The 14,290-nt window shown below is 32.8% G+C and overlaps 3 protein-coding genes across 7 annotated transcripts; 2 read left to right on the top strand and 1 right to left on the bottom strand.

Annotated features, from left to right (window-relative positions):
* Positions 1 to 71: 71 nt before the first annotated feature.
* LOC139102861 (vacuolar protein sorting-associated protein 41 homolog) lies at positions 72 to 4,734 on the bottom strand. Its single transcript, XM_070657023.1, has 13 exons — positions 4,281 to 4,734; positions 3,981 to 4,121; positions 3,548 to 3,827; positions 3,236 to 3,434; positions 3,006 to 3,160; positions 2,552 to 2,792; positions 2,149 to 2,413; positions 1,582 to 2,073; positions 1,059 to 1,395; positions 728 to 964; positions 551 to 595; positions 400 to 473; positions 72 to 326 (listed from the first exon to the last, which is right to left on the bottom strand). The coding sequence occupies exons 1-13, from the start codon at positions 4,299 to 4,301 to the stop codon at positions 273 to 275; spliced, it is 2,541 nt and encodes an 846-aa protein (XP_070513124.1). The 5' UTR covers positions 4,302 to 4,734; the 3' UTR covers positions 72 to 272.
* Positions 4,735 to 4,759: 25 nt separating this feature from the next.
* Positions 4,760 to 9,229, top strand: Bsg25d (blastoderm-specific gene 25D). Of its 3 annotated transcripts, none has more exons than XM_070657020.1 (5): positions 4,760 to 4,907; positions 5,225 to 7,756; positions 7,898 to 8,597; positions 8,700 to 8,800; positions 8,900 to 9,229. In XM_070657020.1, the coding sequence occupies exons 2-5, from the start codon at positions 5,279 to 5,281 to the stop codon at positions 9,035 to 9,037; spliced, it is 3,417 nt and encodes a 1,138-aa protein (XP_070513121.1). In that variant the 5' UTR covers positions 4,760 to 4,907; positions 5,225 to 5,278; the 3' UTR covers positions 9,038 to 9,229. The 3 variants fall into 3 exon arrangements, with proteins under 3 accessions (XP_070513121.1, XP_070513122.1, XP_070513123.1); XM_070657021.1 differs by having other exon boundaries at positions 4,776 to 4,911; XM_070657022.1 differs by lacking the exon at positions 4,760 to 4,907 and adding an exon at positions 4,919 to 5,057.
* Positions 9,230 to 9,641: 412 nt separating this feature from the next.
* Positions 9,642 to 13,729, top strand: Muc (dihydrolipoamide S-acetyltransferase muc). 3 transcript variants are annotated; one of them, XM_070657029.1, is made up of 8 exons: positions 9,642 to 9,732; positions 9,827 to 9,984; positions 10,177 to 10,331; positions 10,437 to 10,825; positions 11,025 to 11,380; positions 11,457 to 11,756; positions 11,839 to 11,967; positions 12,221 to 13,729. In XM_070657029.1, coding segments are annotated over exons 2-8 (1,449 nt in total). In that variant the 5' UTR covers positions 9,642 to 9,732; positions 9,827 to 9,865; the 3' UTR covers positions 12,222 to 13,729. The 3 variants fall into 3 exon arrangements, with proteins under 3 accessions (XP_070513130.1, XP_070513128.1, XP_070513129.1); XM_070657027.1 differs by having other exon boundaries at positions 9,717 to 9,984; XM_070657028.1 differs by lacking the exon at positions 12,221 to 13,729 and having other exon boundaries at positions 9,717 to 9,984; positions 11,839 to 11,968.
* The last annotated feature ends 561 nt before the right edge of the window (positions 13,730 to 14,290 follow it).

Below are 14,290 nucleotides of genomic sequence, written 5' to 3'. Positions count from 1 at the left end.
ATTAAATCTTTATTAAAAAAAAATTTTTACCTTTTTTTTATTAATCTTAATTATTTACTGGCACGTCTACATTAATATAATGTAGACGCGGATAAAAAACGCGGATGTTTTTTATCTTTATTTTAACCTATTTATTATATAAAAATTTCTTTATACATTAATGTAACATAATCTTGCCTGTATTAAGATACTTGATTAGAACATATTAATTAATTTAAAGCTTCATATATCTCACACGTTTTATTAAAGAAAAAAAAAGTTATGGCATAATTTTATTTTCTGCCAGGTATCGTTTCTCTTTGTGAATTGCATATCACACAATTTTCCTAAAAAGTAAAATATATTTTAATTATTTGTCGATAATAAAATAAACTATTATGTAAGAAATGTTATACGTACAACCAAATCGAAATTAGGTAGACAATCCTCGTGAAAACAATGTTTACAATAAAATATAACCATATTCCGCGGCTCTGAAAAAATACATTTATGACTGATTATAATAATATCGAAATTGAGACAAATTAAAAAATTTATTATTTATAAATACCTCTTATGATTATCTTCCTATGGCAGGCTCCACACATTTGATCATCTTAAAAAAAAATGTTTATGATAATTTTGTATTATAAAGAATTGTTCTCAAATCCATTTTTTTTGTCTATATAAAAAATTTAGCAAAATGTATGTAATAATTTTTTTAATATAAAATTATAAAGCTGCATACCATCGATAAATATGCCCTTTTGATGACAATGGACGAGTCGTTCGTGGAGATTAAAATAATCGTTAGACAGTATTTTCTTACAACCTTCTTGCACAGACACCTGCAGATTATAATCGCACATCATTTTAACCAACGCTTTCTTTAACCCTGGAATTTCCAAAGTAGGTTCTATCATTTGCACCATAAGTCTAGGATCAACATAGGTACCAATTTTTTGAAGGAGAAACGTAATAGCGGCTGAAAAATAAAAATTATTACTCAAGTTAAATTTTATTTAAATTAATTTTTAAGTTCAAGTATCAATTTTTCAAAAACATAATTTGATTCGTACCGGGTTTGTCAAGCGAGTAATTAATTAAATCATTCCACAATTCTTCATCGTCGTGTTCTTGACAAAACGCTATTGCACTTTCCATATCGTTGAGCTCTCTTGTCATAAGCGCTAACGCTTCCGAAGTGTTTCCGATTCTGCCCAGTAGATACACCATCTCCGGATAAAATTGACGTTGGGTACAAATATCCAGAGCCTGCTGTATCGGATAATTATCGGAACGACGTAAAAGCGGTAATAATTTGTCTCTCGAATAATCGGCATACAATCGTACCAAAAGCCCATGGTACTTGCCTTTCGAATCCTTCGTATCCCTTTTATCTAATGCATCTAGATACTAAAAAGGAACAAAATTATACAATCAAATCTTTACGTAAAACTAAAATTTTATATTTCTAATATTAAAAAAAAAATTGTTAGTTGCAGTTGAACTAAGATCACATGTTTCTTATAAATATACATAGATATATTTCTTATATAAATATATAAATTTATTTCATTAATTTATATACTGATTTATTACCAAATATAAGTAACGATGATTATGTTGCAATTTTTGTACAACTACGTCAGACGGCACTTTGTCCTTCTCCAGAAAAAATTGTATTGCACGTTCCGTATCTAGATCCATCAGACCTTCAATCATGTCATATACAGCATTATACAACTGATATTTTTGAATCAAGTGGAAGACATCCTTGTGCCGTAGTTTCAAATACATAGCGAGCGCTTTGTCGTATTTCCCATCGTGAATGTATAAAATGGCTAACGCTTCTAATAACACGTTCTGCCGTTGATTGTGCACCAGTAAATGCGCCAGTACGCCATTGACTACCGCTGCTACTGTATACAAATTCGGAGACCATTCTTTGACCAGTTGTAAAAAACCGTCGGGGTCCATTTTTAAATATTCATATAACACCATTTCGTAAATTAGTGGATCGAGAATAACATCACCCCGTGGTAAGTAAGATGAAATCGAACGAAGCTGATGCACTCTGGCGAATTTATAAACCTACCTCGAAAAAAACAACGGTTTACATTCATATCAAAGCGCAATTATTATACAGGCATTAACGGTATCACTTACCTCTTCCTCCCATAATTTTTTATTCCGTCCTAAAACTTTAAGGCAAAGTTTTCCAGCTTCGTCATATTTTTCGCATGTTAACAAATGATCCAAATAAATACGCCCTATATCTAATACAGTATGCCTTTTGCAATCTTTGCCATTATTTGTTGTTACAGCTTCCAAAGCTTGCTCAAATTTTCCATGATTTAACAGCCATTCAATTCTGTCGTCTGTATTATATAAACTGGCTACTACGATATCCTTTGGACTTACGATAAAATATCTGCAAATAATTTTTTATAAATTAAATAATTATATAAAAACATACTGTATACTTTTCCGTTTATAATAAAAAAAAAAGAAGTTTAGAGCGAATTAATCCCATTTTTCATTTAATTTCAATATTAATTTTATAATTTACCTATTTTCTTCCTTTAAGCAATCTAAATGGTAATCATTGCAACTGTATTCTTTATAACCCCGTAGAGTAAGCGAATTTGAACATATTATTGAGAAGTCGTGACATTTAGGTTCAACCACGTGTAGAGTTGGGCGTTGATTTTTTCCATCTTCATCCAATTCTTTCAGGCATCCTAATAATACTAACTGATTTTTCAATGGTGCTATACCAGATATATAAAAATCTACTTGAAATGTTGACACTAAAAAATAGAACAAAACTGCTTAAATAATTTTCACTTTTGCATATCTTATAATTACATAATACAAATTTATATAAATAGTATCTACATTTTATATTTTTATTTCAAACAATTCATATCTTTGGTAATTTTATTTTTAAATTTTTATCCCAACTTAACATTTCCTAACATTTATATATTAAAATAAAAAAAGAAAAAAATTTTATTAATTACCTGGATCAACTACATATTCGGGTAAATCTCGATTAACCATTTCTTGCATGGTACGTTTCCTAATATGGCAAATACGCACGATATCCACCCAGCCAATTAATAGTGTTTTGTCGTCTGACCACTGCAAATTGCATCGGTAATGATCTGGTGATACCCTGCATAAAATTATACATAAAATTCGTAATTCTGTATAAAAATGTGATTAAATAAAAATGAGATAAAGTATATACCCTGTGGTGTGGGACCATTTAATGAGTCCTAGTGAACATCTCGCGTCAAGATCATAAACTCTCACACCAGTGTCAGAAGCCCAGGCAACAAAATGACTGGACCACGAAACAGATTTGACCCCGCCTTCGGCTTCACAGAGCACTGTTGGCTTCATCCTAGCCAGAAAAGTCTTTTCATAAAGAACTAACTTGTCATCGCCTGTGGATATATCATAAACTTGTATTAATAAAAAGCTAAAATAAATATTCACAAATTAGTTTTATCACTTATAAACTTTAATAAAGATGAAATTAAAATTTAAAATGCTAAACCTGTAATAAATCTTCTACCATTGCCATTTTTATAATTTGGATCAATTGCTATACTTTTTACTAATCTGCCCATATTCATATTGTGATTATTTTCCACACTGTACAATCCATAAATAAAAACGTTTCCATCGTCGCTACAAGAGGCAATATAATCTCCATTATAGTCTATAGATATTTGATTGACTGCAACTGTGTGTGCTTGTAATGTTTTAGATTTAATGTTGTTTCCTTGATGATCTAATAGATGGATCATTCCCCAGTGTGACCCCAGACAAAGAAACTAGAAAATAAAAATAAAAGTAGTTTTAAAAATTATTTAGCAATACACAGCAATAAAATGTACAGTATGCTAAAAACAGTAATCACTGTAAATTTTTTTAAGTAATGGTTGATTCCTCATAAAAAATATATTATATTTTTTTATAATTATTACCTTTGGATGTACAGCAATACAGCTAGCTGCATCATTTTGCAAAATATATTCTAAATCATTCCGTATCCTCACATACTTTAGTCTAGGTTCTATTTCATCCATTTCTGAAGAATCTGTATCTTCCTGATTAGTTTGTTCATCCTACAATTATATGTATACTTTGATAAAACCTATCAACTAGTTAGAAAATGTATTTTAATTATTATTAGTAAAGATAAAAACATAAATATTTAACATTATGCGATTATAAATAATATAAAAATTTAAACAAAGAATCAGTATAACACAATAATACTTTACTTTAGTAGATGTAGATTCCATTTCTTCGGGTTGATTTTTTGTAGATACAACGAGTCGAATAGTATTCTCAAAATTTTTCAGAGTTACGTGAGAATAAGTCGAATTAAAAGTTAAATAAAACAATATTCGTAGTTAAAATAGATTAGGTTAAGTAGATCCCATGATAACAATATGCTTCGAAAAGAAATAAAAAACCGTATATGTGCTATAAATTTCTTCGACATTTTGCAAAAAAAAAAATAGTTTTATCACAAAACACTACACTTTAATATTGTATAATTGCCATCGTATAATCAAGATTGTCTGCACCTGTTTATACAAAGAAATTGTGAAGAATTCAAGAACTTGGTTAGTTTATTCTCTTTAACCGAACCCGTTGCATTCGGCCGAGCCTACAATTGGTATACCTTAGGGGATATAAACTAACGAACTTTTTCAGTCTTGTTGACCAACACGAATTCATGTCAAGAATTTCGTGTCAAATATTAAAATGTGCTGTTCAAATAAGATCGTTTAAACTTTCGTTAAAAATTTTATTAATCTGTGAACTTGCTCAGCGTCGTAAAATATAATCTAGCAAATGTAATACAAGATACACAGATATGTGCTGCAACTCAAATGGAATTGGTAGGTCAGGTTATAACGATGTTTTATAAAGTAACTGACGTCTTGTAAATCTTTTGTGCGTTTCGCTTGGCAATTTTTATTTTGTCTTTACAATTTAAACTACGAGTTATGATATATATATATATATATACATATACGTACACGAAAAAAGTAATTATTTGGTGTACAACCTAACGATTTTTATCAGCCCATAAGACAATTATTTAAAAGGATATATCTTTTTGTACATATTGCAAAATACGTCTATATTTATATACGAAGCTATTTATAAAACTGTAATTAAATATATTATGCCGAATAGTTATTATTCTTTGCAGATGTATCGCCTGTAGCATCGTCGTTAATTAACCTGAAAACTATGCGCGAGAGGTATGGCTGAACACAACAGCGATCTTTACGAGCAGCAGCTTTTTGCTGTGTTTGAAAGCTGTTTGACAAAAGGAAAGGATGAACTCGACGAGAACGATCTCTCTTCCATTTGTGCGAAATTGCATCTCGACGAATTGGTTGACGAATTAAAATTGTGTATTTTCCAACACCAGTCGAATAAGCGAACGATAACCTTTCAGGAATTCCGAGATGGTTTATTACTTTTGTTGAGGAAGTTTCAAGGATCGTTAATTGATAAGCAGCATATTGTACAGCCGTATCATAGTTTAAACATATGCGAGCCTGATATTGAGAAAGATCAAGCTTTACCTTTGGTCACTAGCGCTTCGAAAGTCTCTCTTCGCGATATGAGAGCTAACGTTACAATGGACGAGAATAAATTAACAAATCTATGGGAGAGAGTTAAGGTTCATTTAAGAGGAAATGCAGATTCTGAAACGATGCACTTTATATCGAGCTGCTTGGAAATTCCGGAATTACCGAAGCACATAGCGCAATCTATTTTTGAAAATCTCGATCACGATTGCGACGGGTTGATAAGCTTCGATGAATTTGTAATTGTATTTCAGAAAAGAAAATGCATAAAGATTTTACGAGAGGACATTGCGCTCTCTCGAAATAGTATTGTGAGCTGTGATGTAAATACGTTAGGTTTTAGCACACGCGTGTCTTGTGAAATTCACCCGATGCAGACGAACAGGGATTCGGATGAAGCAGAAGAGAAGAAGGCTACGGACGTTTCTAATGCAACCGCTCTGTCGTCAAGTGAAAATCTCGATACTCTGGATACCAGTCTTGCCGAAATAGCAAATGTCATTTGCGACGAACTCAAGAGTTTGAACGAATCGTTCGACAATAGTACGATTGAAAGTAATATTCGGCTATTACGGGAAATGATGATTGTCTATCAGGATGAACAACGCAATTTAACTGCCGTAATAGACAATCTGAAGGTGGAAAAGGAGAAGATGCGAATTGACATGTTGGAAGCTAACGAACGGGCGAATCAATTGGCGCAAGAGAACGACGAGTATCACGTTCAAGTGGAAAAAACGAAAAAGGATCTACAGAGACACAGCGAGCAACGTTGCGCCGAGATCGCTAAAGAACTGTCGGATCAGTTCAGTATCGAACGAGAGATGGATGCTGCAGCTCTAAAGTCAAAAGATGATCAACTGCAGACGCTGCAGAAGGAAAATCACGATATGAGAAATAAAGTCGTGGACATTTTGCAAGAGAATCAAATGCTCGAAGCGGAAAATAAAACGTTTCTTAGTCAGATTGAAAAGTTGCAGCAGTCTAATAACGATCTATTAGCTCAAATAAAAGCATTGGACGCGGAACATGATGAGATACAAAGCATAGAAGCGAAACAACAAGAACAAGTTAATTTTTTTATCGATCGCATTAAACAGTTGCAGTCTGAAGTGACCCTTCTGCGAGATCAAAACGACGAACTTGGCGCGGAATTGGAAAGCCTAAAATGTTACGGCAAAGATACAAGATACGAGGAGATGCTGCCGTCGTCTTTGGCATATGATTTACAACTCGATAAAGATCATCAAAGTGGAAACTCTTGCCACACGGTACAAGAATTCCAGATGCAACGACAGATCAATGAGAGAGCATCGTATGATTTTGGTATGTCGGCAGTAAATGGCGAAAGTCAGTCCGACGTATCTAGCTCCGATGGAACTGTAGAAACGTACAAGATGTTCAGGGACATAATTGTAAAAGATCTGGAAAATGTATTATCGCCCAGTGTAAAATGCTTACCGGAAAAGTGTGCCCTGAGAGACGACGTATCGAGATTGATCACTGGCCTTCGATCAAACAATGCGTTACGTTATCCTACCGTACGAGATTTCGGGAAAAGTATAGCGTCTGAACTTGAAATAGAATGTGAGGAACGAGCTAACGAATCCTTACGAGATTTAGTAATTTCGAAAATGCCGAAACCACCTTCTATAAAACGTACGACAATGTCGAGTAGCGTGGGAGATTTGGATAATTTTGACAGTCAGGATGCTAAAAATTTAACGCAAATTAAAGCAACGAGTCTTAGAGATTATCCACCGCGAAAAGAAGAACATTCCTTGGATCAGTGCAAAGCGAATAAAGAGGGACACGTTACTGAAGTTGAAAATGCTTCAAAATTCATGACGGCAAACGTGGAATTGTTAGAAACCGAGAAGAAGCAATTGTCCGAACGTTGTCAAGAACTCGAGCGAAGTTTAGATCTATTAAAAGCGGAATACGAAGAATGTGAGGATTATTGGACTGCTAAATTAGAAGAAGAGAGACAGCTCTTTGAACAGGAACAAAAAGTCAGTGACGACAAACTTGCTGAGCTCATTAATAAAATTACAGAATACGAAGAATTAATTAGTCCTTCGGATAAATCAAAAAGCAACGGACGATTGTCGCCTATCGAAGAAAAATTTAACTTGGAACAACAGGTAAGATAAGACAAAATTGCACAATTTTATATTTCTTTTTTTAATTTTGAACCTTTTTGCCACACGTGTCTCGGAAATGTGCATATGAATACACGCATAGTTTTATTAATAAAAATATTTTATCCCTCTTTAATGTTTCAGTATATAGAGCTCGAGGAGGAATTCGAGAAATGGAAAATAAAAACTTCAGACGATATCTCTCGTAAAAGTTTAGAAATTGAAGACCTCCGTGAAAAGTTAAAGCTGATAGAGCAACCGATTACAAATGATTCCTACGTACAAGTACCAGACGAAGCTTCTTCAATCACTTTTTCGGATTCGTCGCGCTGCAAATCCTCCAGTATGTCTAGTATTTTATCAACAAGTGAAACGTTCGTAAATACTGATTTACGTGACACAAATAATCAAATGTGTCACACCTCGGCAAAATATCCGTTATCTAATAATCTCGACAAATTGTTGAAACAAAACGATCACGTTGATGGTCATAATCTGTACAATACAAGGCATACTGAATGTTCTATGAAAGTAATAAGAGGTGTAAATCAGGATCAAAAGATATGTCACAATAATCCGCATGCTGCCACTGCTGCTGTTAAAACTGCGTTTGCGGTAGCAGACAGAGATAAGGAAGGCGAGTCAGAATTTAAATCAATATATGATGTAATAAAAGAAACTAACTGTACACGTTCGCCGAGCAATAGTCAGCAGCAAGTTGGTTGCGTCGATCTAAATATTTTTCAAAACTTAAAAATGAAACTATATACTCAAGAACGCAAGAAACGGCATTTGCAACGTTATATTAAACAGCAACGGCAGTACATCGAAAAATTGTTGCAACGTAAGGTTCTTTTATTTTATGATTTTATGTTTTAGTACTATTTATAATAAAATAAATTACTAAAAATAAATAATAATATAATATATAATCTGCTATTATTAGGTATCATGATGCAGCACCAGGTGGAAGTTTGTGAATTACAGTGCCTTCTACGTGATACTCACGAAAGACTTCACATACAAGTTCAAACAACTGTCGATCAGGTACGATACAAACGTTTATGTATATATATATTTTTTTTAATATAATAGATGTAATAAAATGTAACAGTTTATATTGTAATAATTTTTTTTTTTTAATAGGCTGATAAATTAGCAAGCGCTGATATTCTGGTAAAGGATTTATATATAGAAAATGCATGCCTGACGTCACATATAAAACATTTACAAGACCAATGCCTCATTTTAACTGGTCTTGATGTAGGCTCGACTTCGATGTGATGCTTACAAATCACTAGTTGTTAATAATAGTTGTAATATAATAAATCAATCTTTCATTGTATGTATCAAATAATGTATATTATTTATTTTATATAAAATTATAAATTGTATAAGAGAGTAATATCGTAGGCCACGATATACCTCAGGGATACAAGCTATCAGAAAATATATGTTGTAACACGTGTGCCTTCAGTTCTTAATTTACTTTTTCTAATTTTAATTAAAACTCTACTACTTGTACTACTATCTAAGCCGATTAACGAACCAACACGATTTTTTTTTAGGTAGAAAACTAATTAAATTAATTAAAAAAAGTTGTCTTTTAGATTTGTTACATTTCAAATTCACCGTTTTTTGGAATGATGCTGCTCTGTACCGCGTAACCCAGGTATCGACGGATTTATATCAATTTGTTCGAATTTCTCAATCACCTGTGAGTGCATGATTAAATTACCATTTATATTATCGTAGTTATTAGGTTAGCTAATCATAGTTGCTGGCTAACGGCGTGAAAAAGTACTCCGAATATATTTCTGCGCGAACCGAATGAAAACTCGTCCGCTCTAAATTTATTCTCTCGTCAGCAAAAAAGGAACGTACCTCGAGTCTCCTGAACGTACTCAATACTTGAGATCACGTGACCTTGTCGACGACCTCTCGGCATTTAATCGTCCGTCATCTGGTCTCTTTCCTCGGTACGTTAAATTTGTTGACGGACGGCACATTTGGCATTTTGTCATTATCGCGTTACCAGTGAACTTTATCGTATCGATTTGTTCGACTTTAAAGGCTTCCAAACCGGCCTGTGATACTGTTGAGAGTCCTGATATGATACGAACCATGTCGAGCATACGTAATGGATTGGCACGCGCGATCCTCCGTGGTTCTGTGCGAACCAGCACAAGATCTATAGTTGTCCGGTGTCTTCACAGAAAATATCAGCAGAGGTATTGCATCTACCATTTAAAATTGTTTCTACATTCGTATCTTTTCGTAAATCCTTTCATATTTTGCAATTATCTTTAAGGTTATTTTACATTAGTTTCGGAGTATTAATATCGGAGTATTAATTTTGTTGAAACTTTTATAACAATTTATCACGTACAAAAAAAAAAAAAAATGTAATATATTAATTTAAGACTTCAGCATCACAGTGCTTTGCGTTTTGTGTCAATACCATGGCAGCAGCAACTCAGGTTTTATGCCGACTATCCCGATCATATCAAAGTACCGCTTCCAGCATTGTCTCCCACTATGGAAACAGGAACAATAATCAGTTGGCAAAAAAAAGAAGGTAAAGTTATATATTATTATCATGATGTAACAGATATAGATTTTAATTTCTATAAAAGTAAAAAATTGTTTGTGAAACATGGACTTTTTATATTTGATCCATTAGGTGACAAGTTGAATGAAGGCGATTTACTAGCAGAAATTGAAACGGATAAAGCTACTATGGGATTTGAAACTCCAGAGGAAGGTTATCTAGCCAAGATATTAGTACCTGCAGGATCAAAAAATGTACCTATAGGCAAACTGGTGTGCATTATTGTACAAGATGAATCTAATGTAGCTGCGTTCAAAGACTTTAAAGATGATACAGTAGCTGAATCTCCTACACCAGCAAGTCCGACAGTATCTACTTCACCGTCATCACCTGCAGCACCACCTGCCCCAACTCCACCAGTTACAACGAAAGTTCCTTCTATCACATCATCGTCTGAAGAAAGAATATATGCTAGTCCATTAGCGAGAAAATTAGCAACTGAGAGAGGCCTTAGTTTACAGGTGCTGCAAGATTGCTGAATTATATAAAAATGAAATTGAAAGAATGGAGGCAAGTACGAGCCAATTTGCCTTTCTATTTCTCCATTCTTTCAATTTTATTTTTATTATTAATTAAAATTAAGAATATTTAAAATATTCTAAATATATATTTCTACGAATAATTTGTTAATTTAACATTTGTATTTTTTATTCTTTATAGGGTTTGAAGGGAACAGGATTATTTGGCTCTGTAACATCTAAAGATTTGGAAGGCGCAGCAGTACAACCATCAATAACTGCAACTGGTGGACCTGCAGGAGTAGATATTCCTGTATCAAATATACGCGCGGTTATTGCCAAACGTCTATCGGAAAGCAAGCAAACAATTCCACATTATTACCTTTCTGTGGACATAAAAATGGACGCTGCATTGGCAATGCGAGAACAGTTTAATAAATTATTAGAAAAGGATAAGATAAAATTGAGCGTAAATGACATTATTATCAAAGGAGTAGCAATGGCGAGTAAAAAAATACCAGAGGGCAACAGCGCCTGGTTAGGAGATGTAATTCGGCAGTAAGTACATAATTTGATACAATTTACAAGAAAAAAAAAAATTATTTCAAATAATGTACTGTTTTTTTTCTTCTAGATATAATAATGTGGACGTTAGTGTAGCAGTGAGTACTGATAACGGTCTAATTACTCCCATAGTGTTTAGTGCTGACACAAAGGGTATTGTTCAAATCAGCAAAGACGTGAAAGAGTTGGCTACAAAGGCGAGGGATGGCAAATTAAAACCGCATGAATTTCAAGGAGGAACCATTACTGTGTCCAATTTGGGCATGTTTGGAATAAAAAATTTTTCAGCTATAATAAATCCTCCACAATCTATCATTCTTGCTGTAGGTGGCACAGAGACTAGATTAATACCTGCTAAAAACGAAAATGGGTAAATTGCAATATTTTATTTCTCTAAATTTAATTTGATAATATCTGGTTTACAAATATTAATAATGTACAATATTTTATAGCTTTACAAGTGCTCAATATATGTCTGTAACTGCCAGCTGCGATCATCGTACCGTTGATGGTGCAGTAGGTGCACAGTGGTTAGCTGCCTTTAAAAATTTAATGGAAAATCCTACGACAATGCTTTTATAGTAAGTTAAATCTACGTTAATTTTTTAATTGAATGAGTTTGAGTGACACAGACGTACATATATATTTTAAAGAAACTTTTATTAGAATATTAAAAAGAAATTAAATTTATATATTACATATATTAAATTTAATAATTAGCTTTTGATATTTAATGTTAATAGTTATGTATTTTTTCATATTTTTTTACATATATTTTTAGTTTATATATTGTTAAAATTAAAACGTAATTTTTGTTTTTTTTCTTTGTTTCAGAGATGTTATCTCAACTAGAAATGCGATTAAATCTCTTTCTTTCTCTGTACATATACAGAATGTAAAAAATAAGTTGTCATGGCGAAGGCCGGAAGTAAATTACGTGAATCTGATATAAAAAGTACGTATTATTTTGTACAAATCATAATTGTTATCAATTAATTAATTGAAAACTTCTGAGCAAATAAGCTCCATCTCACAGCTTTCTAAGCGCTTATTTGCTTAGACGTTTTAGATAGATTACTCTACAACTCTATTACTCTATAGCGAATTTTATAAAATAATACATAACTTTTTGTTCCGATTACACATGATTTATAGCTTTCGTCAGCGTACTTTTTAAACGTGCTTTATGCTGACTAAAATTAAAACTTCGATTTTCGAATATTTTGAGGAATATTAATTGTTTTTAAATTTCTGCGGCCGGTGTTCATAGTTCGTTTTTATTTTAAAACTGTTTTACATGATGCTCGATTATGTTAATACAGCTTTGTGTGTAGTCAAAAATCAAATAAGACTGCTTAAGACAGTTTTAAATACAATAGTGGACTATGAATACCGTCCAATGAGTGAAAGGGCTTATAATGTAATGTGTTATAATCAGAGTTAAATAATAATTTGTTGTTAATATTTTATTTGAGAAAAGAAAAATGATAAATTTATCGTCTGGCAAAACTGCCTCTAAAGTGGTCATGTGTACATATATGTATTTATAATAATAATTCAACTGTACTATGTTACAGACGATATAATGACTACGTTTTAGAGAAAGTAACGATAAAAGTGTCCAAATGTTTATAGTAAAATATATACGTCTTATATTTAATAAACTACCTCTTACGATATATCTATTATACAAGTATTTTCATCTAAAAAAAAAAAAAAAAAGAAAAAGCTAAATTACCTTTCAGTTTACACTGTTAATTTTTATTTTAGTGCAATGCTTTTTCATTTAAAGTAATATAAATTCACAATTTATTTTAATTCGATATTAGGTACGTATTAATAAAGGAAAAACGAAGTTTTTGAATATTTAGTCTCACTGGTTTATATATTTAATTAAGAGCTTCTAAGTTTATAATATTGACTTATAATTTAATCTTCGAAGTTTTAATTTTATATGTGATCCAAACGAAGAGATTTAAACATACTGATGGAAGGGAATTGCTTTTTGCATGACGCAATGTAGAAAAGAAATTTTTTAGAGGAATTGATATTTTTTTTTGCCGAGGCAATGCGTATGCAAAGAGACCGACATACAGTCTCATAACGTATGTATCTCGCTTTCAATCGAGATTCGCGAAACCATATTAGTGTATCCTGTAATACACAGGCCGCAATGGCTGTAGCTCCATATTAGTAGTGCGCATTGTATTTTTCGTGTACATTTTATTGTTCATACCGTAACGCATTTATGTATTCGGTACAATGAACAATTTTTTAAAATAATTATCTGGAATGCAAATTTTGCAATTAAAATTTACGCCTTATTTGGGTAGACGTTAAATACTTTTTTTTCTTATTTATATATTTTTATATTTCTTGCAAATTTATAAAATCTTAAACGCCTGGTCGTTTGAGAATAATTCCGTCCAAGAACTCGGCGAAAATTCTTAACAATGACCCGTGATCGTAGATCATGTCTCGTGCGAATCTCCGCGGCCGCAGGTTATTTATAATTGTTAGAATCGCATTGTAACGAGTGCCTGAGTTATTGGACGTCGCGAGGAATATTGTGTCCCCGTTGAACCCCCTGTCACGTCATGACCACGCGCATACTTTGTATCACACCCGTTATACTTGCGAAGCTGGTCTTAGGCCGAGGATGAGGAAGCGTCGCGGACCTCGACCGACTTAAAGCGCATTTCTTCGCGACGTAGCAAATCCCACGGTTTCTATAACAAGCCTCGCGATACGAGTTTTCAAGTTCTTTATACCTCAATTACCTACGACGCGCGGTAACGCCGGGAAGATAAGTCAAGAGGTAATTTGGGTGTTAAATTAAAACCCCCAGCTGATAAATCGTCCGTGAATTACTTCATTAACTTCTTTGATGAACAGAAAATATAG

The sequence above is a fragment of the Cardiocondyla obscurior genome, linkage group LG05 (assembly GCF_019399895.1).
Source record: "Cardiocondyla obscurior isolate alpha-2009 linkage group LG05, Cobs3.1, whole genome shotgun sequence".
Lineage (NCBI taxonomy): Eukaryota > Metazoa > Arthropoda > Insecta > Hymenoptera > Formicidae > Cardiocondyla > Cardiocondyla obscurior.
Note: the sequence above shows the minus strand (reverse complement) of the source record. Positions and strands in the feature narration are given on the sequence as shown.

Bases quoted from the DNA above. Each gene is read 5' to 3' on its own strand.
- LOC139102861 (XM_070657023.1), bottom strand. From the start codon at position 4,301: ATGGAATCTACATCTACTAAA. The intron at 4,122-4,280 runs GTAAAGTATTAT...ATATAATTGTAG, and splicing joins TGGAATCTACATCTACTAAA to GATGAACAAACTAATCAGGA. The intron at 1,396-1,581 runs GTAATAAATCAG...GTTCCTTTTTAG, and splicing joins ATCATCGTTACTTATATTTG to TATCTAGATGCATTAGATAA.
- Bsg25d (XM_070657020.1), top strand. From the start codon at position 5,279: ATGGCTGAACACAACAGCGATCTTTACGAGCAGCAGCTTTTTGCTGTG. The intron at 7,757-7,897 runs GTAAGATAAGAC...TTAATGTTTCAG, and splicing joins AATTTAACTTGGAACAACAG to TATATAGAGCTCGAGGAGGA. The intron at 8,598-8,699 runs GTAAGGTTCTTT...TGCTATTATTAG, and splicing joins CATCGAAAAATTGTTGCAAC to GTATCATGATGCAGCACCAG.
- Muc (XM_070657029.1), top strand. From the start codon at position 9,866: ATGATACGAACCATGTCGAGCATACGTAATGGATTGGCACGCGCGATC. The intron at 9,985-10,176 runs GTATTGCATCTA...TATTAATTTAAG, and splicing joins CACAGAAAATATCAGCAGAG to ACTTCAGCATCACAGTGCTT. The intron at 10,332-10,436 runs GTAAAGTTATAT...TTGATCCATTAG, and splicing joins CAGTTGGCAAAAAAAAGAAG to GTGACAAGTTGAATGAAGGC.